Source organism: Zalophus californianus, chromosome 13 (genome assembly GCF_009762305.2).
Source record: "Zalophus californianus isolate mZalCal1 chromosome 13, mZalCal1.pri.v2, whole genome shotgun sequence".
NCBI classification, from domain to species: domain Eukaryota; kingdom Metazoa; phylum Chordata; class Mammalia; order Carnivora; family Otariidae; genus Zalophus; species Zalophus californianus.
In genome coordinates this window covers 5296957-5324940 of record NC_045607.1, presented here as the reverse complement: position 1 = coordinate 5324940, position 27984 = coordinate 5296957, and the positions used below count along the sequence as shown (strand labels likewise).

Here is a 27984-nt window from a genome sequence, read left to right as displayed (position 1 = left end):
CATTTTCCCAACTCCAAAAAAAAAAAAAAACCTGAAAGTTTTCATATTTTTCTTTCAAGAGTTAAAAGGAAGTGTTGGGGAGACTGGCCTGCCTTCCAAAGTGCGTGCGGCGCCAAGGGCCACGGGAACGAACAGCTTCGGCTGGTGGAGCGCTCGCTCGCTGCTGCCGGGACCGTATTTCTTCCTTAAGTCCACCCCAAGTGCGTCCTGAGATCGTCCCCACTTTCTTTTTAGGGACACCGCGGCCCCGGGCGGGTAAGGGGCCTGGGGAGGTCCCGGGTGGCCCCGCGCCGTGCATTTTCCGCGCCCTCCAGCAGAGGGGCGGGCGGCGGGCGCGGCGTCCCGCATAATAGGCGCTTTGATGCCGACGGCCGGGCGGGAGGGCCCGGGGCGGGGGGGTGGGGAACGGGGGGGGAGGGCGGGAGGGGTGTGTCCGGCCGCCCGCGCCATCCCTCCGCCCCTCCGTCCCGCCGCCACACGCCGCCGGAGTTCGGACCGGGCGCCTGTCCCTCCTCGTCGTGCCTCGCCGCGACCGCCAAGCCCCGAGCCGGCGGGAGCCCGGTGCTCACCATGTCGGTCGCGCTCAGCAACAGGTTCCAAGGTAGGCGCCGCCGTCCCCGCGCTGTCCCGCGCCCCTGCCCCGCCCTCCTCCCCCCATCCCCCGGCGCGGAGTCCCCCGCCCGCCCCCGGCGCGCGCGGGGCGGACGGCGGGGTCGGCGGCGCGCGGCCCCGGGAGACCCCCCCCCCCGCCCCGGCCCCCGCTTCCCGGGCCGCCTCTTTGTCTCCTGCAGGAGGGAAGGCGTTCGGCTTGCTCAAAGCCCGGCAGGACAGGAGGCTGGCCGAGATCAACCGGGTAAGCGCGCGCCGCCCGGGGCAGCTTGCGAGTCGCCCCCAGATATCCCAGGGCCCCTCAGGTCCCACCTCCGTCTGCGAGGCTGTGCCTGCCGCAACATCAACCCCCTTCTCTTCTTTCTCTGGGCTTCCCCCAAGTTCCTCCCTTGGCCCCTGCCCCCGAGCCCCCGACTCCAGGTGGGTCCCCCTCCACCGCCTCCACCGCCTCCACCGCCTCCACCCCCTCCGCCCAACTCGGCTCCCGCGTCTCGGGTTGCAAGTTGTTACTCTTAGACTGGGGAGGTGGGGCTCGCCCGGGAGCTTTGATGCCGCCCGGCCGGGCCTCCCCGGAAGCCCGCCTGGGACCAGCGGCAAGGATTGGGCCCAGGGAGGAGGGGGACCCCCGATGTCTCTGAGCAGTCCCCGGTAGTACAGCCGCGGGAGGGAATGGAGGCCCAGAGAGGCTCGGTGGCTGCCCCGAGATGGCCCGGCAAGTCCAGGTGGGGCTGCCTTTAGAACCCGGGGTCCAGACTGCAGGCCGGTGCTCCCTCCTCCACAGAAAATGCAAGGCCTCACCCCCACCCCACCCCATAACTCTTGCTCACTCCAGCTTTTAGGAAAGGTTCTCTGAGATACTTGATGCTTTTCTTGTTGGACCTTGTGAATTTCTTTATAGACATCTGCTGTTGCCAGGCACACAAAGGGAGCTTCGTAAACATTTGCTTAATGACCACCTAAATTCTAGAAGATAAGGAGAAGTGTCAGGGTCTGCCTGGATTGGCCAAAGCTCAAAGGCAGCACAGGCTGAGCTTTGGGATTCTGTGAGATCTGTACTCGGGCCTGGCCTCCATCTGGTACCCCAATCTCAGAACGAAGTTGGGGTCACCATGAGGACTCACCAAGGGAAGGCATGTAGTGTGCATGGTTCAGTACCTGGCAGGAGGGATGACTTCTGTGGACGGTGAGAGAATTCTTTCCTAAGGTCGACGTCTCCCAGATCCCCTCCTAACAGGCCGCAGAGGCATGTCCACTGAAACAAGGCTGGGCATTTCCCCCTGCTGGCTCCCTCAGCTGCAGGGCACCCAAGGTCCAAGCCCAGCTTAGAGTCCCCAAATGGGAAACTGGTGATGGTCAGCAGGGCCCGGGTCAAGGCTGCACGGAGGTGGGTCTGGGGGCTGTGGCACGGCTGTCCTATTTTGTAGTATTTCTTCTCGCCTGGGCTTGCAGTCTTGATTCCCTCCTTGATTTTTTTTTTTTTTTTTTTTTTTGGAGTGTCTGGAGGGAGGCAGCCTATATGATTTCATCCCGCTGGCTGTAGGAATCCCAAGCAAGGCTCTGGGGCCCCAGGGTCCCTCCCAAGTCAACTCTAGTCCCTTCTGTACCATCATCACCCTGCCTCTTGGGGCTGTCTTGAGCACAGCTGAAAGGGAGACTGGACGTGTGGCTGGGGCTCTCAGGGGTCCAGGTTGCTGGGCTCCCTCCCAGTTTACTCTGCAGCCAGCCCGCCCTTGGTCTTGGCTGCTCCTGCCACCTGGACAGAAGCCTGAAACCCTGACCTCATACAGCCCCCTGGGCCACTCGACAGGGCGGGTTCCAAGCTGGCTGAATCCACCCACAGCCAGCAGGACCCTGAGCCAGAGACAGCTGGAGATGAGGGAGAGGGCTCTACGGTCAGACAAACCACAGTTGCCGAGAATGTGTGGGACTTCCGTGCCAGTCCTGCCCTTGGTGGGGGCAAGCCAGGGCAGGGGCGTGCGGTAGGCTACCGGGTGGTTTGGGAGGTGGACTGGCTTGGCTCGGAAGGAGGTGGGGCTGTGGCTCTCAGGGGCTGATCTGAACAGTGCTGGGACTGGAGAAAGTGAGCAAGAGGGGGCCATGGGGACCCCAAAGCCCAGAGAGGGCAGGCAGCTGGCTAAGGCCACACAGAAGCCTGTGATGGAGTTTGCGGTCTAGTGTCCTTTCCCTGCCCAGAAGCTTTTCTGAGCCCCACCCCCCCATGCGAACCCAGGCTGTTGTCCGGCTGCTGGATCAAACCAGAGGAAGGGGACTCCAGGATCAAACCAGAAGTTTAAGCTGCTCCCTCACCCCCAGGAGGTCAAGCCCCCCCCCACAGTGTGGAGTCCTGAGTGGGGATGAAGGGGTGGGCAGAGCGCTTGCTGGCTCTATGACCTTGGGCACGCCACTTGAGATAATGGTAGTTTGGTTGCGGTGATTTTTCAGGGAGATAATCTGTGTGAGACACAGAGCTGTCATGATTGTGTCATCGGTTTGTTTGGTGCTTGAAGACGCAGGGAGTGGAATCCCAGGGGCAAGGTCTGAGACAAGCCATGGGCTGCACCCTTCCATGCGGCAGAACCTTAGTCTTCCCAGCCTGAAATGGGAGCAGTGATCCCTGCTCTGTCCCTGCGACAATCAGTGGAGATGAGCAGACAGGAGCTCTTTGCAGACTGAGGGGTCGCTCTGTTTGAGGGTCTGAGTCCGCTTCACCCATGACCGTGACCACAGCAAAAGTTCCCCGGGGTGAGCAGATTCTAGAGGGAACCATGTTGTCAGCCCAGAAGCCCAGAAAAGACTGCCTTTCTTTGGGGAGCAGCTTCACTGCCTCCACTGGAGCAGGGCTTCTGGGGGGGCCGGATGGAGCAGTTTCCTGGTGGCCCTGCGGAAGCAGGAGTGCCTGGAGGATGGGGCTTCATGACTCACGGGGCTGCATGTGCTTGGGGGCTTCTCCGGGCCAACACCCCAGTTCCCTCTGGGGCCTTCCCCCCACCCCAGGGCCAGGCCAGCTTCCAGAGGATAGCAGGGCAGCTCAGTCTCAGCTATTGTTGTTATAAGGGTCAGGAGCAAAAGTAGAAGGAGACTTGGGTGGACCTGGAGGGTCCTGGGGGGCTGCATGGAAATGCACTTTTTTTGGTTTCACTCTAGTTTTTGTGATCATTTTCTGAGCCCTTGGCATGAGCTGGGCAGCGTGCCAGGAGTGCTCTGGGCATTATCGTATGGAACGCTCACTCTCATCTTGTGAGTATCTATTCCCATTTTACGGAAAACAAGACTCAAGAGGGGCTGAGTAAATTGCCTGAAGCCAGCCTGTCTGCCCTGTGTGTGCGTGTGCGTGTGCGTGCGCGTGCAAGGGCATGTGGGCGTTCTCGGCACTACTGAAGCGGGCAGGACCTGCGTGCGCCTCCTACTCCCCCCCACATAGCTGACATTCCCTGAGCCTTGGTGGCATGGCAGGTGACCCCGGGCCAGCCAGGCCTGGCCTTATATGGCAACAGGACAAATTCTCTCCAGCTTCCCACAGGGACAGAGAGAAGCAGTGAGGCTGTGGGGGGGGGGGGGCGGGGAGCGGGGAGGGTGCCCCGCAGAGTGCCCTCACCCTTGGGGCTGAGCAGGAGGAGCCCAGAGGATGGCGAGGGCTGCATCTGTAACCATCCAGGGGCCAGGATCTCGAACCAATAACGTGGGTCGTGCCTCTGCCCCATGCGCAGGACTTGACGTGCATTATCTCAGTGACTCCTCTGAATGGAGCACTTGATTAGATAGATGTGCAGGAGGAGTCTATAAACATCCCCGTGGGACAGGGATTACTCAGGCTCACGTCTTAGAGATGAGGAAACAGCCTCGGTGAAGTCACCTGCCCAAGGTCACCCAGCCAGGAAGTGGCAGAGCAGGGATTCTGACTCTGACAGCACCCGTGGCCCTCCCGGGACCCTGTCCGCCAGGTCGCCTGTGACACAGGACTCTCCTGCCCAGGTGATAAGGATCTCTGGCTACTGTCTCACCTTCCCAGCCCTCCTGGGTCGAGTGAAGGGCACTTGGCATTCCCTGCAGCATTTAGGGGCCTAGTGGTTATTTCAGAGCCCACGCACTGTCTGTACTGGGAAGCGTTGGACAGGGCAGACTGCGGATCTGTGCCCCGGTGTTATATGTCCCCAACCTGCCCCGGCAATAGGGGACCTCTGAGACCTGAGCCAGGCACTACACAGGTGCGTCTCTTTCCCTGTGTACCCTGTGCCACCCTGTCTGTCCCTGCCCGGTGAATGTGCCCAGCTGGCATCGCCAGGCACCCGTCTCTCTTGCTCTTCCTTAATATATTATAAGGGAGATGGTGATAAGCAGCCACGTGAGCCTCCGAGGATTCAGTGTCCCCGCAGGTACAGCCGGTCTCGACCTTGGCATGGCCGCGTCCCAGGAAGCCGAGGATGGAATTTCTGTTGGGTCGGCTTCGTTTGTGTAGTCTGTGGGGTGTTTTCCTTCAGCTGCCCCATCTGCTGGCAAGGATGCTGCATCCAGCTGAGGCCCCAGAGCTGCCGTGGGGAACGTGAGCCTGCTGTCCTTGTGGGGCACGTTACAGGCGCTTGCACACCAGGCACCAGGCACGGACCTGGCCCTGGCCCTTTAAGAGCCTGTGGGTTGCATCAGAGGCATCTTGGCCCAGGCCCGGTATGGTGCTGCCTGTCCTTGGGGGTTTTGCCCAGGGCTTCAGCCACCAGCTCCTTGGATGGCCTCCAAGATGGTGATATCTGCCTGCCCCAAAACTCTGCTGCAGCTAATATATAAAGACAAGCCTGGAGGGCCAGGAGCAAGCCTCTGGGAACAGGTGCTAGAGGTACCAGCCCAGAAAGAGAGTTAAGGAGGCGAGAGGCGGCAGGTGGCAGGGATCCGGAAGGCCGGACACAACAGGGGCTGCCAACCTCAGCTGGTTTTGGAAACATTCCCTTCCCGGCACAAGTGCCTAGATGGGGCTCCCAGGGATAAGGGGTGGATTCTGATGTGCATCAGAGGTTGGAGAGGACAGGGAGAGGCAGCGGCGAGCAGGGGCCGTCCCCTGGGGCCGAGGTGGGAGCACTCTGTCCCGTGTGGATGGCCCGTCACTGCCAAGTCTGCCTGGTGTCCAAGGACAAATCAAAGCTTGCCCTTGCAGAGGGACGGCCAAAGGGTCGCGGCTTACCAGGAGGACTCCGTGGCGCAGTATGGGACAGAGAGAGTTGTGGGTAGGTCTCTGCCCTTCCCCTGCTCACGTTTATCTCTTGGTGAGGCTTGAGTTTGGACAATCCAAACACATCGTAGTAACTGCTAGCACTTAGTGAGTGTGCTAGGAGCCAGGCTGTCTCTATGCAGTTAGCTCATTTAATCCGTACACCAACCCAGTGAGGAGGTTCTATCATTATGATCGTGTCTTACGGATGAGGAAGCTGAGGCCCAGAGTGGGAAAGCAAGTTGCCCAGGGCCACAGAGCTAGCAAGTGCTGGAGCTGGGATTTGAACCCAGGCAACTCGATTCAACCTCCCCCCACCAAGCCCCCTGACCCGCACACCCCGCACCCAGGGAGTTTATGTGGGTCCTGACCACTGTGGCTTGAGGCAAGACTTTCCCTTCTGGGGCCTCAGTTTCCCCAGCTATGGAACAAAGAGGACAAGCCGGATGCTCTGAGCAGTCCCTTCCAGGTTCTGTGCCTGTGTGGGTGTTTAGCAGAGTCCTGCCACCTTCCTGGGCCTTGCCCGTGGACACTCCACGTTGGGGCTCACAGTTTCCTGTTTTTGACCCCAGACTCCTGCCCACTTGCGGATTCTGGTCTTTGCCAGGGACTGACCAGGCCACCATTTCAGAGCCCAGGGGCCCCCTGCACCCCTCATCCCTTAGAGGCCCTAACAGCAGTTTCTGCAGCTGGAAAAACTGGTCTTTGGGGACAGTGAGTTGGAGTGGGAGAGGGGCGTGGGGGTGGAGGAATGCATCCAAACACCCTCTGCATCCCCCTAGAGGGCTAGAGAGTGGTTCCCTGGCCCCTGGAATAACCTTCTGCAGCTGCCCAAGAGGAAAGGTAACTCTCGGTATTGACTTTCTTTGCCCAGAAACCTGTGGCCGGGCCACCCTCTCCTTGTTTGGGGCAGGGAAGGAGCTGGGATGGTGAAGGGAGGTAGACTTTGCTTGAATTGTTAAAACTTTGTAACGTTGAGCAAGCTGAGCAACGTCTCTGGGCCTCAGTTGTCCCATCTATCCAAGGGAAATACCCAGAAAGGGGAAAGAGAAATCATAACCAGCCTAAGTGAGGGGAGGGAGTTTGCTTCTGAATCCGTTTAATAGCTGATGAAGGTCTGAATGGTGAGCCGTGGGGGTTATAAGTGGATTATATGCATGTAAGTGTTAGGAGGTCCCGATAATAAGCGGCTAACATTTATGTGGTATTTACTAGGTGCCAGGCACTGTCCGAGCACTTCTCATGTATTTGCTTACATCCTGCGATTCTCAGGCCAAGCCTAGGAGATATTTTTATCCTTCCTACAGATGAAGGCACCAAGGCACAGACAAATGAGGTCATATTTACACACAGCTACTCCGTGGTTCGAGCCCAGGCTCTGGGGCTCCAGCTCACCCTCTTTTGCTTTTGTTCCAAACATCTGCAGTGGCTTCTCTTTCTCCTCTCCTTGGGGACCCAGGGTGCCTGCCTGCTGGGCATGGCTGTGCCCCGAGGCTGGGCAAGGATCCGGGGTGGGGGCAGGAGGACACCTGGAAGCGGGGAGGCGGAGGGCTGTGCCTGAGCAGGAACCAAGAATCCAAAGTGTGGAGCCGGGGGGGGGGGGGGGGAGAGATGGCAGCCCCGCCAGTGGGAACTCCTGTTTCTGCGGCCCACCTGCCCCCTCCCTGGTGCCCTGCCAAAGGCCTGGTCCACGCAGCTGCCCCAAGCCTGGGGTCAGCAAGGCTTGCCCACCCACGCATGAACGGGTCAGATGCCTCTCCCAGCCCTGGCCACTGTGTGGCTCAAGCCCTTGTCATTTGGGGCTCTAAGGAAAAACGGGATTCCCACCTCTGAGCCCCTCCAGTCTGTGTGGCACGTGTGCACGTTTGCAGAGTTGCCCCACCCTTGTCAGGGTGGAGACTGGAGAAAGTGATTCCAGGCTGAATGCCAGGCCTCTCCAGTCAACAGATGTTTCCTGAGCCCCTACTATATGCTGGGCACTGCTGGGTGCTAGGCATCTCTGGGGCATGAGACAGTAAGCTCATCCTCCTGGCATCTGTGGCCAAAGGCTTGCCTTCCCCCCCACGCCCCACTCCCCACCCCCGGCCTCCTTCCAACAGCCACCACCTTGGGTCACTTGGATTCCTCAGCTCTGTGGAGGACTGGGACAGTCTCCACTGTGGTGGTTAATCCCAGCTCGGTCACTTGGTAGCTATACTGCTTTGAGCAAGTTCTTTTTTTTAAAGATTTTATTTATTTGACAGAGAGAGACACAGCGAGAGAGGGAACACAAGCAGGGGGAGCGGGAGAGGGAGAAGCAGGCTCCCCGCGGAGCAGGGAGCCCGATGCGGGGCTCCATCCCAGGACCCTGGGACCATGAGCTGAGCCGAAGGCGGACACTTAACGACTGAGCCACCCAGGCGCCCCTGAGCAAGTTCTTTATCCTCTCTGGGTTTCAGTTCATTCACTCAGCCTGCAGGTATTTATTGAGCACCTACTATGTGCAGCCTACACTGTAGCAGGGGCGACAGACCATGGACGACACCCTTAATAAGCACCACATTGTCAATTGTGTTAGGAGGTGGGGGGGGAGAGCCATGCGGGTGTCGGGGGGGGTGAGCGCTGCAGGGAGGGTGCACAGCCAAGGGCAGAGTCCCTAGGTGGGAGCAAGCCTGGCACGGGGGAGACCCAGAAAGGAGGCCAGGGTGGTTGAGGCACTCACTTTAGCAGTGGGGGGAGAGAGCACCAATAAAACAGCATGTTAGGTGGTCAGAAGTGCAAAGGAGAAAACTGGCTTCCTCGGTGAGAAGACAATAATCATGGCCCCCCAGGGTTGCTGTCCCTGCCAGCCCGGGGTCGGGCCCAGTGAACAGGAGTCACTGCCTGGTTGTCCTGTGATCGTTTGTGTGTGATTTGTCTCCAAGACCAGGGGCCATGTCCTACCCCTCGAGCCCAACGTGCCTGGCTCCCCACAGGGGGTTGCCACCTGTTGGGGACAGGCTCTGGCTGGTGCAGGATTTCCGGTCGACCAGAAGGCAGGAGCTGGGAGGGCCCCCAGGACTCTTGCCAGAGGTTCCCAGATGTTGGGCCTTGCCCGGAGCCTTGTGCCTCCCCTGAGAAGGTTTTCCAGTTCCCGAAATGGTAAAGCAGAGGGAACACGGGGGGCGAGGCAGTGAACCGAACATAGGCTAAATGGATTCCATTTAAAAATGATGAACTTCCCACTTTTATGAAATGTCCTTTTTTTAAAAGATTTTATTTATGAGAGAGAGAGAGAGCAGGGTTGGGGGGAGCAGTGGGAGAGGTATGAGCCGACTCCATGCTGAGTGCAGAGCCCAACATGGGGCTCGATCTCAGGACCCCCAGATCATGACCTGAGCCGAAACCAAGAGTCGGACTCTGAACCGACTGTGCCACCCAGGCGCCCCCGAAATGTCCTTTTTTGAACTCGTGGCACCTCCCTCTATTTTTTACTTTTTGGGGAAACGTTTCCTTCTGCATTATCCCGAAGTCTGGGAACCACTGACTAGTTGTCCCTCTGCTGTGCAGATCACTGGACCTGTGACCCCAGGAGGTGCCTGGTTTGCTCGGGGCCACACACAAGAGTTAATTGTCCTACTTTGGGTCAGAGAATGGGGCGGGGCTGGGGTGGGGGGAGCTATGAGAGGGAGCCCAGATGAAGAGAAGTCCTGGACAGAGCCAGCCAGGAGGAGGGTAGCCCAGCTCCGGCTAAGTGGGGGCGGGACCCAGCGCGGCACCTGGTAATGAGATCCGATGTGAAGCTGTGGCCGATCCACACCGTGGGCGCTGGGGTTGCCCTCTGCTAGGCTGCTGGAGGCCTGGACCCTGGAGTCCAACACTCAGGTTCCAAACCAAGCCTGTGCCTTCCTAGCCATAGGGACTTCACACATGTCATCTAACCTCCGGCCCTACCGTTCCCACCCTAACGAGACAGCACAGTGCCCTCCCAAAGCAGAAATCCTGCACCGGCCAGAGCTTGTCCGCAATAGGTACTGACCCCCTCTAGGGATCCAGGCACATTGGGCTCAAGGGGTAGAACAGAGCCCCCAGAACCAACGAGGGGAGCCACACTTGCGGGTGGATAGCTCCTTCTCTGTCGAAGGGGGTTGAGTTAATGTGGAAGAACGTGAACCCTCGAAGGGACCCTATTCTGCCTCACATTTAGTCATACCCGCTGCTTCTTGAGGGCTGACAACGAGACCTGGTACTAAGTGTCCACAGTGGGTTATCCCCGTTGAGGGGCAGGTGCCCGAGGAGATGGATACCCTTGTGCCCATTTCACAGCTAGTGAGGGGGGGACTGAGACCCAAACCCAGAGTACTTTATTACCAGTTATTCTCCGATTCATTCTCCTACATTAAAGCTCTTGGGGGTTTACACGGCAGACTGGAAGGTCTTGTGTCCCGGGAGATGCGTAAGTACAGGCTTGGTCACCGGTTAGTGGGAGATGGCAGCGGGAATCTAGAAACAGATGGAGTGGTGGCTCTAGATAACATTTAACATCATTTTAAACACGAGCTTCTTGTAATTTCACAATAAGGACCTTATTTCCCTGCTCTCACCTGCTCCCTTGATGCCTCGACCAGAGCCGTGTACCCTGTGGTCCCTCAAAAACAGTTGAAGGAGGGGGCGATGCCCATGTCCGGTCTGCTCAGTAATGGGGAAAGCGAGGTCCAGGGAAGAGAGGGAATTTGCAGAGTCCGGGGCTAGGGTGGGGACATACATAGCCCCTGCTTTCCCATCTGAATACAGGTTCTAGGGCGGCTTGATTAGCAACAAGGCAAGCAAGCTGCCTGGCACTGTGCCCAGCATAACAGGTGCTTACTAATCAGTGGTGTTTTGTTTTGAAGCCGGATGAATGCCTGCTATCTGCCCATCTTTAAGTGTCGGGGTTAGGGGTGCGGGCTCTGCAGGAGTCGGAGCCGAGGTGAAAGCTCTGCCTGGGTGAGCCTCAGTTCCCTCATCTGTAAAATGGAAGTAATATAGAGCTACTTTGTGGGCCCACTGGGAGAGCCTAAGAGATCATGCGCGTTGGTGTTTCATTCTGGAGGCCATTGCTTGTGTCCCGCACCCCTCCCCCTCCTGCACATCTTGTTCTGAAAGGCATCATTTGAGGGGAAGGTGGCCCTGTTTTACAGGTGAGGACATGGACAAGAACTATATACAATCCAAGCTCCCAAGCCATATACAATCATTTTCTGGCTAGAGCAAAGACTAACAACGCAGTAAGCTGCCGTTTATTGAGCACTTGCTTTACGCCAAGAGTCATACGTACACTCTCCTTGGAGTCTCTTAAAACTTGAGAAGTAGCTGTGATGACTGTACCCATTTGTCAGATAAAACAATAGAGATCGAGGGAGGAATTAATAAGCTAGGGTCATACACTTAAGAAGTTAAGGCTGGAAACCCGGCAGCTTGTGTTTGGGGCTAACAGCTTCATGGATCTTGGAGCCGGGGTGCCCTGGGGGAGGAGGCCCAGGTCCCTACACTGGTAATTCAGAGGCTGGCTGAAGGTGTTTAGGGCAGAGCCTCCGGGGCCCCACCCTGGGCTGCCAAGCGTACTTCCTGCCCACGGGGCAGATTCCTGCCTCTAGGGATCTGCCTCTAGGGATTGACAGGGAGCCAGGACAAACACCGAAGCCTCCTGCCCTCCCCGGCCAAGGCCGGCCACCTGGCATGGGAGCAGACACTGGGACCATGGGCCTCCATGTCAGCAAGCTCTGCCTGCTGACCCGGGGCTCAGTGCTGTACTTTTACCTTCGAAGGAGTTTCTCTGTGACCAGAAGTACAGCGATGAAGAGACCCTGCCGGAGAAGCTCGCCGCCTTCAAAGGTAAGCTGGGGCTGTCTGCGCCACCCTCCCGGGAGAGCTGGGCTGGCCCCCTGGCGCACAGGATTTCTTACCCCACAAGGCCAGCCTGCGCCCCCTGCTTCTTCCAGAACGCCCTCCTCCTGGAAGGCTGTGAGATGGGGTGCCCACCCTTCTACCTGCCTCCATGCTACCCCAGGCCCCTCACCCTTGCCCGCAGCCTCCCCCCCCCCAATCCCTCCGGCTGCCAGGCAGGCAGGGCTCAGGCTGGCTCCTGTCCGCTGCTGCCCAGGCCCTGCTCGCTCCTGGGGCCCCAGCACACAATCAGCCCTTTGTAGCAGCCCTGGCCTCTCCCCTCCGCGGGGGAGCGGCTCGGGAGCCCCTGTGCAGAATGGACGTTTGTGTCGCCACAGTGGGGCAGGGGGCAGAGTTTCTGCCCATTGAATCCCAGCAGCACAGGATGAAAAGAAAACAGGGCCCAGGAGCCCGCGCGGGGAGGGGGCGGCATAAAGGTCCCTCTGTTCCGGGCCCCGGCGCTTGGTTCCCAGCCAGCCGCCCGAAAGGAGAGGAGCCGTGCACATAAGGAGCAGGGCAGACCCACCTTTCCTGCCTGGGAGATGCTCTCGGCGTGCAGGGAGTCCTGGCCACTGGAGGACCTCGACGAATATCCTCCGGGCCACATCCCCCCTCCCCCACGAATATCTTCGAGGCCGCATCCCCCCTCCCCCAAGTCTTGGCGATGTGGACATCCTCCCTGCTCCAAGGCAAAGAGCCTGCCAAGTGCTCCTCAAGCTGTTCACAGCTTCCTTGTCCTTAGGCAGCACCCTGATGGTGAAGCCTTTGTTGAGTGTTGACCTTGTGGGAAGCACTTCGAAAGCTGTTTGTGAGCTCCCCGGGTCATCCCAAGTCAGCCAGGAGGGAGGTGGGTACGAGCTTTAATTTACAGATGAAGAAACTCAGGCTCAGAGAGGTGGGGTCACTTGTATGGGGTCACACAGCCTGCCCATGGCAGAGTTTAGGCTTGATCACGTGTTGGTCTCTCTCCAAAATCCCCTGCTCTGAACCATTACCCAGTGGGCCTGTTTACATTAACAAAAAGAGGAACTAGAACAAAGACATCCCCGTCCCTGCCCCGTTCCACCAACCCGTCCCGCCACCCCCGGGAGAGCCACGCAAAGCAGGAGCGGTCCATTCCCTTATCCCTGGGTACCAAGGAGGGGGGGTCCCTCTCCAGAGGTGGCTCTGGGAGGAGGGACAGAGCTCTTCTCTCCTTGTCTTCACTGGGACCTCGGCTTGGGTCCATCGGGGTGGACTGGAACCACGGGAACTTAGCTTGGAATCAAAGGGACTGTAAAGGTTTTCAACTCACTCATTTGACCTCCAAATGAGCACCTCCTACGTGCCAGCCCCACTTCAGGCCTGGGGTGCAATGGGGCACAGAGAGCCCTGAGTAAAGGAGCTTATGTGCTGCAGGGAAGGGAGTGGGGAACAGAAGGACGCTGCAGAGCACACAGATGGCCGTAGGGGCTTTGTGGGGGTGGCAGTGCCCCACCAGAAAGGCTGGGGAGCCCTGAAAGCATGAGCGGGGGCCCGGAGAATACCTGGGAGGAACATCTAGGCCGAGGGGCAGCACTCCCCGGCAGGAGTGCGGCAGGGAGGGGCTGGTGGGGTGGGTGCGGTGGAGGCATGGGCCAGGAGCAGCAGGACCAGCTGGAGTGGAGCAGAGGTGAGGGAGGAAGAGGCAGCCCGAGAGGCTGGAGGGCAGACCCTCAGGAAGGTCACAGGGACCACTCCGGCCACTGGGAAGACCTTGGCCTTCTCATACTGGCTGTTCAGTGCAGACTAGACCAAGAGGACCCTGTTTTTCTGTGGTGTGGGGGGGGGGGGCTGGGGACCTGCCCAGGGCCACATGCTGTCCTTGTCAGAGGATACCAAGCTCATTGCTCCACCTACCCTCCCTCACTGTTGGAGATTTCCTGGACCCTTTGATCAGAGAGGCTTCACTCAAGGTCTGTAGGTGAGGTTTGATGGGGAGGGTCTGCCTACCCCTGGACACTGTATGTGCCACCTGGGTCAAGGGCAGGTTCACGGCATTTCTCTCAGGAGAGCATCAGATTCTCAGTGGTGCCCACAGCCCACCTCCCCCCCCCCCCCCCCCCCCCCCCCCCCCCCGCCAAAGGTTCAGAACCGCAGGGACTCCTTAAATCGGTGATTCCCACACCCGGCTCAGAATCACCTGAGACACTCTAGAACATACCGGTTCCTGCCCCCACCCCACCCCACCCTTCCCAAAGACACTGCACCCGTAGATCAGGGCCTGGGAATCTCTTCTAGTCAGTTTGGAGCCAATGTGATGCAGCGAGCTCATGCTGGTGGGGACCTGGGAGGAAGTAGCTGCCCTCCTCAGCAGAGAGTCACAACGGCCCCTAGCACCTTGTTCCATGGCGCCCGTGGGAGAAGGGTGCAGGCAGGGCGAGCTCTTTCTCCAGAGACAATGGCTGAGATAATGGGTCTCATGTCAAGACCCCCAAGTGAGGGGGTGAGGAGGATGGTGTGGGCTCCCTGGGGACCCAGCCAGTTGCCCTCAAGGGCGTCTCTGGGACCCTGCTTCTGAGCTAACTCCAGTTTTTGCTCTGTGATTTCCAGAGAAGTACATGGAGTTTGACCTGAACAATGAGGGCGAGATTGGTAAGTGAGGCCTCGACTGCAGGGGAGGAGGGTGTCCGGTGGGTGGAGGGTATGAGGGTCCAAAGAGCCCCACTGGCCCGCCTGTGTGGGTGAGGGGCACGCACTGAAGCTTCCCTGATGGGCCAAGCCGGCATGCCGGCCTTAAGCCTGGCTGCCTTCTACCCTGGATCCACTGCCCCCAGACTCCTCTCCTCACTGCGTCCCTCCCACTCACCTCCCTGCGCATGTCTCAGCCCTCCGCGCCAGGTGCCACGGGGACTCAGGATAGAGAGGGTGCCACCCCTGCCCAGGGTTGGAGATGCTCGGGCTCTTGCCGCCCTGGCCCTGGGGGTGGGGTGGGGCTGGCGGTTCCTTTGTCCTTGCATTTGGATACCGTGCTTCCGAGTACATTGTTTCCCTCTTCCAGCAGACCCTGATTGTATCGTGTGGTCCAGGCGTGGGGGGTGACAAACGCCTGTCCCTTGGCCCTTAGGTCCAAGACTATACCTTGACCTTCACAAGTAATGCTATAACATGGTCAAGGCCGGCTTAATTATCCCCATTTTACAGACGAGGAAGCCGAGCCTCGGCAGGGTGAACTTGACTCTCTTGGGGCACATGGTGGTTAAGTGGTCGGCCCAGGGTCCAGATCCCAGCCTTTGGTTCCCAAACTGGCTTTCCCTCCTGTGTTTTGCCCTGAGCTCAGTGTTGCCGCTTCTGCGGCATTTCTACCCCTCCTCTGTCTTGTCTCCTTCTTCTCCTTTTTAAATATTTTTATCCTTGCTTTCCTTTAGGAAAAAAAAAAAAATGGGGTTATCAAGTCAATACATCTTCATCATAAAAACTTTTGGAAAACACAGTAAAGCACAAAGACAAAAATAAGTCAACCAGAGTCCTCCCTCCCAGAAATAACTGCTCTGAACATTTTGGTTTATATCCTTCCACCCTTTGTTCTAATCACAAATGCTGTTTTATAACCATTTGAGAAACTCCTTTTTAAAAAATAATATATTGTGAGTGCTTTGACATACGATTAACTTTTCTTGTGAAATATAATTAATGGCTGGGTAATATTCCACTGCGGGGCTGGACTGTAACTTATTTAGCCAGTGCCTTAATATCACGCAATTAGACAGTTCCAATTTTAACTACTTTTGATAGTCCTGTGAAGAGCATCTTTGTACATGAATCTTTGTCCACATCGCCAATTATTTCTTTGGAGTAAATCTCAGGAATTAGACATTCTGGGTCAAAGGCTTTTGAAGCATCTTGCCAAATTGCCTTCCAGAAAGGTCTTGCCAATTTTGAGCCTGGCCAGCAGCATGTGGGAGACCGCTCCCTCTTCCCCACAGAGTGATGCCTAGTTTTCTTTGAAATGCCCTGGACATCCTGGCACCTACCTGGGGGTCTGGCATCAGTTCTGCCCGCCCTGCTCTCGGGTGAGCTGTCTCGCCACACCCCTGGCCCAAAAATCGGCCCCCAGTCCTGCCTCCCTCCTGCCATCCTTTGCCGGCCCAATTGTTCACAGAACAATCTGAAGGAAATTGCCTAAGATCTGGGGAGCCGGGGGGTCAGAGGCAGCGATTCTGCGGAGTGTAGTGACTTTTTGGTGCCTCCCTTGTTTTCCTTGAATTTTGTTCCTTTGTTGGTTTTCCTGCTCGGCAGGGTATTTTTGGCCCCCTCGCCCTGCCAGCGGAGGCGGAACCCTCGGACTGCTGGGTGGGAGTGGCAGGTGGAGAGAAGCTGCTGCCCGGCACCCTGCAGGATGACCTGCCCTGCCTCGGGTCAAGCCAACTCCCTGACCCCACCTTGCTGGGCAGTGACTCCCCAGGGAGCTGGAGCAGTGAGCACACACTCACCCCGACCTCAGGGCGCAGCAGACATTAACAGAGTGAAGAGTAGCGGCCCCGTTACTAAACACCTGCTTTGTGCTGGGTACTTCTGCATCGCGCCTTCTCAAATGATCCCGTCAACCCATTTTACCGCTTATGGGAGCAGAATCTCAGAGAGGTTAAGTAGTTTGCCCCAGGTCCCGCAGACGGGAAGAGCAGAGTTGGATTGCAACCCAAGTCCATGTCCCTAACCACTAGTCTATACTGCTCTCTGAAGGGAGCAGGGAGGGTGTGATGGGCCCATTCTCTCTGGAGGAGAAAGGCCTTTGGCTGCAGTCCCCAGGGAGGGGCTGTGCTGCAGGGCTTCTCCTGGACGTGGGAGCCAGGGGAGCTCTACCAGCTTCCTCGCTTGGCCCGCACCCTGTCTCCAATTAATGGATCTGCTTTTCCTCTGGCAGACCTGATGTCTTTAAAGAGGATGATGGAGAAGCTCGGGGTCCCCAAGACCCACCTGGAGATGAAAAAGATGATCTCAGAGGTGACAGGTGGGGTCAGCGACACCATCTCCTACCGAGACTTTGTGAACATGATGCTGGGGAAGCGGTCGGCTGTCCTCAAGCTGTGAGTACCTCCCGCCTCTCCTGGGGCCTCTGAAGGCAAAGTCATTGTGTGTGGAGAGGCCATGCCCCAGCCAGGGGGCAACGCCTCGTGTGACCTGCTGGACGAGGTTCTTGATTTCTCTGAACCCGGTTTCCTTATCTGTCAAATGGTCACGTTAATACCCAGAACTTCCGGTAGAATGAGCACTCAGGAAGCAGAACAATGGTGGTGATGATAAATCTACCTTGAGGGGCGCCTGGGTGGCTCAGTCGGTTAAGCATCTGCCTTCAGCTCAGGTCATGATCCCAGGGTCCTGGGATTGAGCCCCACAGTGGGCTCCCTGCTCAGTTTAGAGCCTGCTTCTCCCTCTCCCTCTGCTCCTCTTCCCTGCTTGTGTGCTCTCTCTCTCTCTCTCTCTCTCTCAAATAAATAAATCCAATCTTAAAAATAAATCTACCGTGAAACCTTCTGAGCCTGGGTTTCCTCATTTGTAAAGTGATTCCACTACCCCACGGGGTTGTTGAGAGCATAACGTAGTTATCAACTGGCTCTGAAAGGAGGCAGAGTTCAAATCCTGATGCCATTACCGGCCCCCTAACCGAGCCTGGGCAAATCCCCTTAGGTCCCTGAGCCTGAGCCTTAGTTTCTTGGTTTGTAAGTGAGATCAGATGATATCAAGTGTCTTGTTGAAGTGTCCTGAGGGCTAATGACCTAACGCATATGAAGGCCCCAGCCCAGTACCTGGCTCTTGGCAAACACCTAGTATGTGGTGGCCAAAATCACACTTCCCAGGTCCTGCCCCCGCTGCAGAGACTCCCTGGAGAGTCTCTGGTAGGAAGGTAAAATCTACCTACCTCATTTGTTACAAAGGGGGAAGTCGAGGCCCAAGGAAGCTGAGGAACTGCTCATGAGCCCACAGTTCAGGCCACCGAGCTTTTAGTGTGAGTTGGGATGGGGCAAGAGGTACGGTGGGAAAACCATCAAGGTCAGACCTCAGTGCACCTGGGATGCCGGATGACACAGGTGGCAGCAACAGGAGTGTGTTGATGCTCTTAGAAAACACCTACGATTTAGTGCATTTACCGTGTGGCAATCAGGCACTGGTCTACCCAGTGACTCCTTAGCTGTATCATTTATTTAATTCAGCACGTATTTCTTGAGCACCAACTATGGACCAGGAATTATTTTAGGTGCTTTGGGGACACATCAGTTGCTGGCCTCATGGAGCTTACATCCTCATGGCAAGAGACAGACAAAAACAAAATAAAAAACCCAAAAAACTAAAATGCCAGATTGCAATGGTGTAGTACAAAGAAAAACAAAGTGGACAAGAGGAACAGAGGGGGATGGGATCGTGGGCAGGGAGGAGCTCATTGAGAAGGCAAGACTTGACCAGAGCCCTGAGGGAGGGAGATGTAAAGAGAATAGCCCTGCGAAGATCCTGGGAAAAGCATTCCAGGCAGAGGAAGCAGCAAGTGCAAAGGCCCTGAGGCAGACTGTGCTTGTATGCTCAAAGGAATAGCACAAAAGCTAGTGTGTCTGGCCATCAGTGAGTGCAGTGAGTGAAGGATGAGTTTGCAGAGACGGGCCGGGGCTAGGTGACACGGGGCCTGGTAGGTCATGGTCCCACTTAGCATTTGGCACTAATATGGAGGAATGCCATTGGACGACTCTAAGCTCAGGGCTGACTTTTAAAAGCCTCTGGCTGCGGCAGGGGTGAGAGTGGCAGCAGGGAGGCTGTTCAGGCAAGAGATGAGGCCACTCGGCCTGGAGAAGGGGCAGTGAAGGTAGGCAGAAGCTGCTGGAATCGGGAATGATTTGGGAGACAGAGCTGGAAGCCTTGCTTCGATGGCCAGGTACGGAGTGTGACGGACAGCAAGGAGTCAGATGATCCTGGTCTGTTTGGGATGAGTGACATTGCTGTTTGCTTTAGGGGAAGAATTAGCAGTTGAGTTTTTGATGGATTAAGTTAGAAGTGTCCTTTAGACATCCAAGGGGAGAGGTCAAGGAGGGCCTGGATGTGCCGATCAGCTCGGAGGTAAGCTGCTTGTGGACTGTCGCCCTTTGGAGGGGATTTATAGCCAGGGGACAGAAAGAGCCCACCCAAGGAGTGCCTACAGGAGGCGTGGGGTACTTGAAACAGCTCTAGGGTGTTGGCACTTTGGGCATCCTTACTTCCAGATGGGAACACTGAGCATCAGTGGGGTCGAGTGTCTTGCTTGAGTCACCAACTGGGAAATAGTGGGGCTGGGATTCATATCGGGCTGTTTCCCTCCAGAGGCTCCATCCAAACCTCTATCCTCTACTTCCCAGATGCTACTTTTTTTGAGAGAGAGAGTGGGGGGGGGGGGGAGTGAGGGAGAGGGAGAGAGAGAATCTTAAACAGACTCCATGCCCAGAGTGGAACCTGATTTGGGGCTTGATCTCATGACCCTGAGATCAGAACCTGAGCCACAATCAAGAGTTGGACGCTTAACCGACTGAGCCGCCCGGGGGGCCCCAGATGTTACTCTTAAAACCTCGGGAAGTTTTTGAAGATCTGAAGGGGTTTTGAGCAGAGCCATGGCCCAGCCTAGCTCTGCCTCCTTCAGGCAACGTGGTTAGGGGAAGACCCATGACCTAGAATATAGAGATCTTTGTACCTCAGTTTTCTGTTCTGTGAAATGGGACTAGCAGCCCCTTCCACACTGAGAAGATCCCACTGGAGAATGGATGCAAGGGCATTCGGCTGAGGGCCCTGCAGACCGGAGGGCTGAGATGATCTCTCCCTGGCTGAGGGAAGGAGTCCTAATCCTGCCTTGTTTCTTTTTTTTTTTTTTTTTAAACCTCCGTCTCCAAACCAGAGTCATGATGTTTGAAGGAAAAGCCAATGAGAGCAGCCCCAAGCCAGTTGGCCCCCCTCCAGAGAGAGACATTGCCAGCCTGCCCTGAGGACCCCCGTCTGGACCTGCCCCCGTTCCTCCTTCCTGATCTTGCCGCCCTTCTTGAGTCATCGTGATTTGTCTTTATTTGTTTTGTCTGGTCATTATGCGTTTGTTTCATTTTCAACCAGCAAAATCAGTGATATCTTTGTAAAGCACAAATTACCTGCCTTAAAGGGGCTCTGGGCCAGGGAATTCTGAGCCTTGGGGACCCTCCCTCTCGTCTCCCCTCCTTCCCCCTTCCCTGTGCAGAAGGGCTGACATCAAACCAAAACCAGGAGGGGGCAGCCTGGACGGGGAGACTGAAGGCTGTGATCCTCATGCTTGGAACCGGCAGAGTCCGGCCTTCCAGGGTCCCTGAGCTAAGTCCAGGCTTGCTGGCCTGGCCCTGGTCAGGACCACAGCCCACTCACAGAAGACCCTGGAGTGGGAACCAGGCTTTTCTCAGACAGCTCTGTGGTTCCCTGCTCTTGAGTCGTCTAGGGCATGACCACCCAGTGTCTCACCTCCCCCGCTGACCCCCTCCCCCAGTCCACACTTCTCATCCTCAGGGAGGTGACAGAAGGAGAGACGGAGAGGGGCTTGGTGATCTGAGCCCTTTAAGAAGGTTCCAGAAGGAATCCTCTGGCCTTCCCCGCAGCCACACCTTTACAGGCAGCTTGGAGGGAAAGTGCAGCCCCCGTGTCCTTTGCTGGGGCAGCAAAGGGCTTTGGGAGTAGAAGGGAGGCGAGGGGCCTTGGGAGGGGTGTCTGTTCGGTCTGGTGCCACCTTTTGGGGAGGATGCTGAGGTCAACGGGATAGGAGGAGGAATAGAATTTTCCTCCGTTTGTCACCTCCGTGGCAAACGGTCAGCACCACTAATAAGCCAAGAGCTGAGAAACAGAAGGTGGCCTTTCTGATCCCAATCTGCTTGAAACCTGACTGTGCTCCCCCTATTTGCCTTGCCATCTTACTCCATTCATTCATTCATTCATTCACTCACTCAGTCATTCAATGGATATTTATTGACCACCTATTATAAGCTTTAAGTCCCCCCACTTTGTCCTGACATGTGCCTTGCCCTCAACCCCTAATCTCCATTTCCAATCACCCAAAACCTTGAGCTTGGGGATCGGATTGGGCTCCCTTATGATGGACTCCCAAGGTTTGAGAGCCCTGATCCACTCTCTAGGTTAGCTAGACCGGTCCTCTCATTTCACAGGTGGGAAAACTGGTGCTTACAAGGATTAAGTGCCTTGCCAAGGGGTTAATCGGGAGACAGAAGTCTGGACTGGAACCCAGCTGTCCAGATGCCATGCCCGTCCTCATTGCTAGTCTGGGCTCAGTGATGAAAATGGGAGAAGGAATGGGGAGGGGCAATCTCCCAGGTCAGTACTTGGGGAAGGCCCTGGGCCAGGACTCACCCTTCCCAGTGCCTCCATGTCAGCACCAGGGGGTTTGGGTATGGGCCTGGCTGCTTCTGCAGTTCTGCCTTCCCTAGAGCTTCTCCGCCAAGCCACTTCTCAGAACTCGAGCAGGAAGGTGTCCCACTCAGCCCCATCTTGGCTGAGCAGGGACCCCAGCCTTGACCCCATCTGTGTTCTGGAGTCCCTTACCCTGCCCACTCGGGACTTAGAGGCACTCATCCATTGAATCTATTTATTAAGCACCTGCTATGGGCCAAGAGCTAAGAACCAGGCAGTAAAATGGACAGACTCGTGGAATTTAGTCTAGTGGGGAAGTCAGAACTGGACAACGATCAGTGAGATGGATGTTAAGAAAGAGGGGACTGTAGGGTGACTGCACTGCAATCCTGGGCCCAAGACTGAGCAAGAATCTTGGAGAAGCCCTCGTCAAAACGTTAAATGGAAACGTCAGGTTGCTGTTGGAGGTGGGAGTCAGTGTGGGCTGCCTGTGGCTCCTTAGTGACCCACCCCATAATCAAGGGCCTGAGGAGCTCCCTTGCAGCAGCTTGGGAGGGAATGGAGCAGGTAGGGCATGGGGAATTGCCAAGGTTGGGTTAATCCACTGGTCTCAACCAGTTCAGGAACAAGATTATTTGGCCATGACTGGCTGATCTTCAGCCTAAGGAGCAGCTTCAAATGCACAAACCTAGTTGAAGTTTAAACCCCAGCAAAACAGTTCTCCCTGTAAATGTAAAATCTCACCCCAGCACCTCCTCTGCCTCTCCCTCCCCCCACCCAGATCATTAGATGAACAACTGCCTGCCCCCCACCCCTTACCACTGGCCTCTCTTCTCTGGGACAGGCTGAGACCTTTGAGCAGGGTAATACCTTCTTTAACTACCCATTATAGTCAGTGTACCTGTTCTTCACTCAGAAAGGAGGGCAGAAGCAACCAGGCTTATTTCAACAGGTTTCACCGTTTGCAAGACTGTAGGAAGCCTCCTTTAAGGGAGGTGGATAAGTGGGTGTGTCCCCAGCTTCTGGAAAGGGTGGGAAAGAGAGTTGTCTCATTGGAAGGGGGGGGTGTCCTGGGAAACACCACCAGCCCCCCCACCATTTACTAGAACTCACTTCCGGGAGGGAGAGGGGCTCAAAAGTGGTCCCTGGAAAGGGGGCGTGGTCTGCGTGTATTTCAGTTTGTGGCTATTGGCTCTGGGACTGACCTCTCTGGCTAAGGGCTCAGCTTCTTAGAACTTCAGCTGTCTTCTTTCTGAAAGACCAAATCTAATGTAACCAGCAACTCGGGGACTGCCAAGTATGGTTTTGTCCCTGTGACTCAAAAGGAAGGAGTTTGCCGGGCACCTTCAGGTGGATAAGTGTGCATGTGCGTGCGTGCGTGTGTGTGTGGCGCGCCAGATGTCATCTCTACAGACTAGAAATAAAACAAACTTATCAATGTCTTGACTTGTGTATTTTGGGGACAGTTCCTAGACTCAGCAAATTCAGAAAAGATAGCTGATATAGTAACAGCTCTAATGAATGTGTCCCCTGTGCCAGGTTCTGTTAAATACTGGACTTCATTTACTCCTCACAATAGCCCTATGAGGCTGGTTCTATTATGTTATCCTTATTTAAAAAATGAGAAACGGGGGTGCCTGGGTGGTGGTTAAGCCTTTGGCTCAGATCATGATCTCAGGGTCCAAGGAGGGAGCCCACGTCAGCGGGGAGTCTGCTTCTCCCTCTCCCTCCCCCATCATGCTCTCTCAAATAATTAAAAGCTTAAAAAAAAAATGAGAAGCAGGCTTGGAGCAAATAAGCAATTTGCTGAAAACCAAACAGTAAGTGGCAGAAAATACCCCCTGCCCCTCCAGTTAACCCACAGGCTCCAGATTAAGAATTTCTGTCCTAGAGCATTTATAATTTCAATACAAACACCTGTACGGAAGACTGTCGTCAATCAACATATCCGGACAAGCTGAATTCTAATCCTGTCTTCACCACTTTGTGAGTGAGGGGCACTGGGGAATTGTCTCAACTTCTCATCAATTAAACGGCAACGATCAACCACCCTCAGTAACTAGGACGTCTTGGAGCTTAAATAAAACGTCTGAAAGTGTTTTTGCGCAGTGCCCGGGTTCTCGCCTGGGAAATGATTACCCTGAAAGGAGTAGACGAAGCTGATGTTGGTACCCTTTGCCCTGCCCCTTGAGCCTTCGCGCTTAGAGCCGAAGAGTCCTCCGAGGCCCCACCCACCCACTTTCAGAACCTGTTCCTCCTCGCTCCCCTCCAAAGCCTCTCTCAAGAGCTGCCCCCCTGGAGATGTTTGTCAGGTTCCTAACTCCTCTCATTCGGAGACCGTTAATAACCACGTACACCCTACTGTTCCTGCGGGGTTTCAGCGCCACAAAGCGCGCAGAGCGATCGAACGGGTACCGCACAACCAACCATACAACCCAACACGCCTCCGGCCAGCTCTAGCTGCGATGCCGGGGGCGGGCTCTGGGCGCTTCAAGGCGCAGGCGCGTCGGCCCGGGGCTACGCCCCCTACCCGGCCAAAGGGAAGCGGTGGCTAGGAGAGCGCGCGACTTCAGATGGTCGCTCCCCCTCCTCCGGCTACGCGGCGGCCCCGGGCGCGTGACATCACCAAAGCGCGCCGGAAATGCGGAGTCTGCTGCGCGCTGCCAGCGGTGAGGGAAGGAAGTTGGCCTCGGAGCGGCCTGGGCTGCGTGGGCAAGGCCGCGGGCGGCAGCGGCGGCTGCTTCGACCAACTGGGGGTGGCGCGATGGGAGACGAGATGGATGCCATGATCCCAGAGCGGGAGATGAAGGTCAGAGACTGGCCGGGGCCTCCCTCCCTTCCTTAGTCCCGGCGTTGCGTTGGAGCCCCGCTGAACGGCTCAGCGCCGGGGCCGGCTGTCCCACTTCCCGCCTCCTGCTTGAACAGTTTGCCGCGTTCAGAGTTCTCGCCGGCGCGTCCTGGTGTACTCTGCCGTGCCGCCGGCACGATAGCCCCGCCGAATGCAGTTTCTCCGTCCCTTCTCGGTCTTGTGCGCGCCACTTGAGTTTCCCTAGCCACTCTCATGTGGTGGTCGGAGTCGTGGTAATAATTACTGTTTATTGAGCGTTCACTGTGTGCCAGACACTGTGGTACTCATCACAGCGGCCCTATGAGTAGTTGTTAATAGAAGAGGCGCACAGTGAGGCGGGGGAAGTAGCTTACCCAAAGTCACATTTGACGAAGGGGCTGAAATCTAGGTGGTGGTTTTTTTAAGACCCTCTCTTGTACGCTCTCACTGTACTACCTCTGTAAAAGGGTCCAGGCTTGCCTAACGCAGAGCCAGGGTTCATCACCTGTTCTACAAAACCTTTAGTTGAATGGAATAGGAGGACTATTTTGGTATTGGAAATCAGGGTAAAGTCAGGAAACAGAAGAGAGGGACAGGTGATCCAAATGACGGTTATGAGTAAGTTGCGGGAAGCTTTTAGGCGATTGAACCCGTCACTGAAATGCGTTTAGGGAGTAGTAATCCATCTCATATTTGTAGTGATTCTTCTTTGTCGAGAATGACGGGGTGGGGGGCGGGGGGAGTGGTGAGCCACCCAATGAGAGTGTGCCAATTTCTCCAGTTTGCTGGAGCAGAAGGGGGGAAAAAAAGGGTTCAGAACCACAGACTTGGAAGATGACAGTCTCCCTTTGAGTTACTGATTATAACAGAAAGAAAGCTTTCCTGTGCCTGTTCATCCCACTGGCTCTCCACACCCCTGTGTCCATGACCCAAACAGGATATTTAGGATTATCAGGATGAGAATTACAGAAGTACTGAACATTTCATTCTGCTCCTGTATGTTTTCATCTGGAACGCTGTGGGTTTCTGGTCACCCTACTCATTTGGAACTTAGAAGAGTATTTCAGTTCGTCTTTTAACACATATGTGTAAAACACCAAATCTAAGGAAATTATTATGTGGGGTGTGTTAGGGATCCTGTACAAAACACCACAAGTGTACAAAAATGAAGGCTGAGAAAGGCTGTCTTTGGCTTTTACCCTTTGGGAATGTAAGCAAAAGGGGATTCACATTCTTTTTGCTGAAACCTTGACTTAAGATAGATTTGGAATTGGAAGAATAAGATCAGCCTTATATGGTACAGTTTAATATAGGGATTGGTAAACTTAGGGAATTCTTACCAAGACGTGGTACACACTGAAAATTGTCTTTGAAAGCATATAGATATATTCCTGGAAGACTGGGTGAGTCAGGCGTTGACAGGAGGTTGGGGAAGGCTCCTAGGCCCTGAAGTGCTAAGGAACGTGAACATTCAAGGAAACGGAAAGGAAACAGGTCTGGGTTGGAGGTGGCCCTGGGTGTTGCAGAGGTAATGGCGCACTTGTGGGAGGAAAACAGAGTGTTGTGAGGTGAGGCTGTAGAGGCGGACACATCAAGCCATGCCTGGCCTTATAGCCTAGGGCTTTGGACTTGTGTTTAGATGTCCTCATAGCATCTAGGTATGTTTACAGGTCTTGAATATTAAGAGATTGACCACACCTGTCCTTTTCTGTGATGGAATTTTGTTTAGTAGTTAATGCAGTTAAGCCAGTTCTTGGGATTTGGTTATTCTGTGGTCATTATTTCCGTGTGTCTGTGTGTATTTTTTGTTGTTGAGTACTGCACTGGAAGTTCAGACTAACAGTGTAGTTGGGTGATACTTTCAATATATATATATTTTAAGATTTTATTTACTTACTTGTCAGAGAGAGAGGAGAGAGAGAGCGAGCAAGCACAAGCAGGAGGAGTGACAGGCAGAGGGAGAAGCAGGCTCCCCGCTGAGCAAGGAGCCCAATGCGGGATTCGATCCCCGGACCCTGGGATCATGACCTGAGCCAAAGGCAGTCGCTTAGCCCACTGAGCCACTCAGGCGTCCTGTTGCTTTCAATATTTAACAACAGTTATTAAGCACCAGTCTGGGTCATGAGACAATACATACCATGAAATAAGATGAGATTAGGAGTTGAAGTGCAGCATGAAGTGCCAGTGGTTAGGACAATAAACTAGGAGTTCAGAAAAGGAAAAGATCAATGTGAGCTGGATTAGTTAAGGAAGGCTTCATGAAAGAATTTTTAAAACTTTATTTCATTCAGTAAACATTAATAAGCCCTATGCTGGGGGGGTGCCTGGGTGGCTCAGTTGGTTAAGCGACTGCCTTCAGCTCAGGTCATGATCCTGGAGTCCCGGGATCGAGTCCCACATCGGGCTCCCTGCTCAGCGGGGAGTCTGCTTCTCCCTCTGACCCTCTTCCCCCTCGTGCTCTCTATCTCTCATTCTCTCTCTCTCTCAATAAATAAAATCTTAAAAAAAAAAAAAATAAGCCCTATGCTAGGTACCATGATATGCACAGGAAGCTTAAAAAACACTGAGCCACACAGCCCTTGACCTCAGGGTAATATTTATTTTTGTTGCACTGGAATTAGGTCTATTGGAATATAATGACAGACATGATTTAATCTCTTTTCCCTGAACTGGTCTTGGTTTCTTCCCTCAACAACAGGATTTTCAGTTTAGAGCACTGAAGAAGGTGAGAATCTTTGACTCGCCTGAGGAGTTGCCCAAGGAACGCTCGAGTCTACTTGCCGTGTCCAACAAGTATGGCCTGGTCTTTGCTGGTGGAGCCAGTGGGTTGCAGATTTTTCCTACCAAAAATCTTCTGATTCAAAATAAACCTGGTGACGATCCCAATAAGATAGGTAAGTTACTTAGTTTTGTTGCACGGTTGAGAGAGGAGTGTAGCAAAGTGTTAATGTAGTGTCCTTCCCAAGAAATCATTTTAGTATATAAATCAAAACTGCTGTTAGTCTTCACGTTGATCCCCAAGAAGAGTAAGTTCCAGGTAGGATGCTGGAAGCCTTTCTGTTTGTTCTCTTTGGTCCTTTTGGTGAGTTGTTCCTCTGAGCTCAGAAGGAAGAGGAATTGACCATTCTACCATGCTTTTATTTTTGCTCAGTTGAACCTAGGTTCTGGATCTCTAATTTGCATGGCATTTTAGTTCGCACAGTAGTACCATCCAAACAAATAGGAACGTTGTTGCAAAAACATGGGTACAGGATATTAATTTTAACAATGGCAACAGCCACAGTTTCCCTAGGTCTTAGGAGGAAGAGTCTGGGAAATTTAATGCATCACTCTACATCTGTAAGAAAGCTGAGATTTATCTGCATGACCAGGTATCAAAGTGTGCTTGTATGTTTATGTAGATATGAAAATTGTTTCACACAGACCTGGATGCAGGGCTTGTGGCTTCTGCTTCTGCTTTGTCTTTTCTTATGTTTTCTTAGTTGATAAAGTTCAAAGCTTGCTGGTTCCTATGAAATTCCCGATACATCACCTGGCCCTGAGCTGTGATAACCTCACTCTCTCCGTGTGCATGATGTCCAGTGAATATGGTTCCATTATCGCTTTTTTTGATGTTCGCACATTTTCAAATGAGGTAAGCTCCTGGCAAACTGTAATGTCAGCATGAGACCTAAAAAGATTTTCTGGTATTGAATCATAACCTAGAATTTCTTGGGTTGACCCTTGGAATCATTTTTTAGATTAAAGTATGGGTTTAAAGAGAGTTCTTAACTGTAGGATCATAGATCTTTGAGATAGAAGGGACTTCAAGAAATTATTTCATAACATTGCCCCAAGGTGATTTTTCTCATTTGCAAATGAGACAGCCAAAGCCCAGGGAGGTGGCTTGACCAAGGCTTTAGAGTTAACAGTAATGTCAGAAATTCCTACATCCGGGGTCTCTGACCTCTTCTGGTAGTGTTCTGCCATTCCAAGCAGTTTCATAATAAAAATTGTCAATAATTTGAGTATTTATACTGACTGTGTGCCAGGCCCTGTGCTTTATATGTGCTCATTTGTACGTACCATGGCCTCACAAAATAGGTGCTGTTGTCTTCCTTTTATAGATGGAGAGACAGGC

At 54.7% G+C, this 27984-nt stretch overlaps 2 protein-coding genes across 5 annotated transcripts in view; both read left to right on the top strand.

The window, feature by feature from the left end:
• The first annotated feature begins 444 nt into the window (after positions 1-444).
• Positions 445-22477, top strand: AIF1L (allograft inflammatory factor 1 like). Its single transcript, XM_027616852.1, has 6 exons — positions 445-601; positions 792-853; positions 11572-11638; positions 14261-14302; positions 16572-16734; positions 19557-22477. Exons 1-6 carry the CDS (start codon positions 571-573, stop codon positions 19642-19644), a joined length of 453 nt encoding a protein of 150 aa, XP_027472653.1. The 5' UTR covers positions 445-570; the 3' UTR covers positions 19645-22477.
• A 1212-nt stretch (positions 22478-23689) lies between these two features.
• NUP214 (nucleoporin 214) overlaps positions 23690-27984 on the top strand; it is a 101618-nt gene continuing 97323 nt past the window's right edge. For all 4 annotated transcript variants that reach the window (XM_027614895.2, XM_027614898.2, XM_027614896.2 and 1 more), the window contains exons 1-3: positions 23690-23846; positions 26563-26758; positions 27347-27498. In XM_027614895.2, coding sequence (XP_027470696.2) covers positions 23802-23846; positions 26563-26758; positions 27347-27498 — 393 coding nt within the window. In that variant the 5' untranslated portion in view covers positions 23690-23801. The remainder of the gene's footprint in view (positions 23847-26562; positions 26759-27346; positions 27499-27984) is intronic.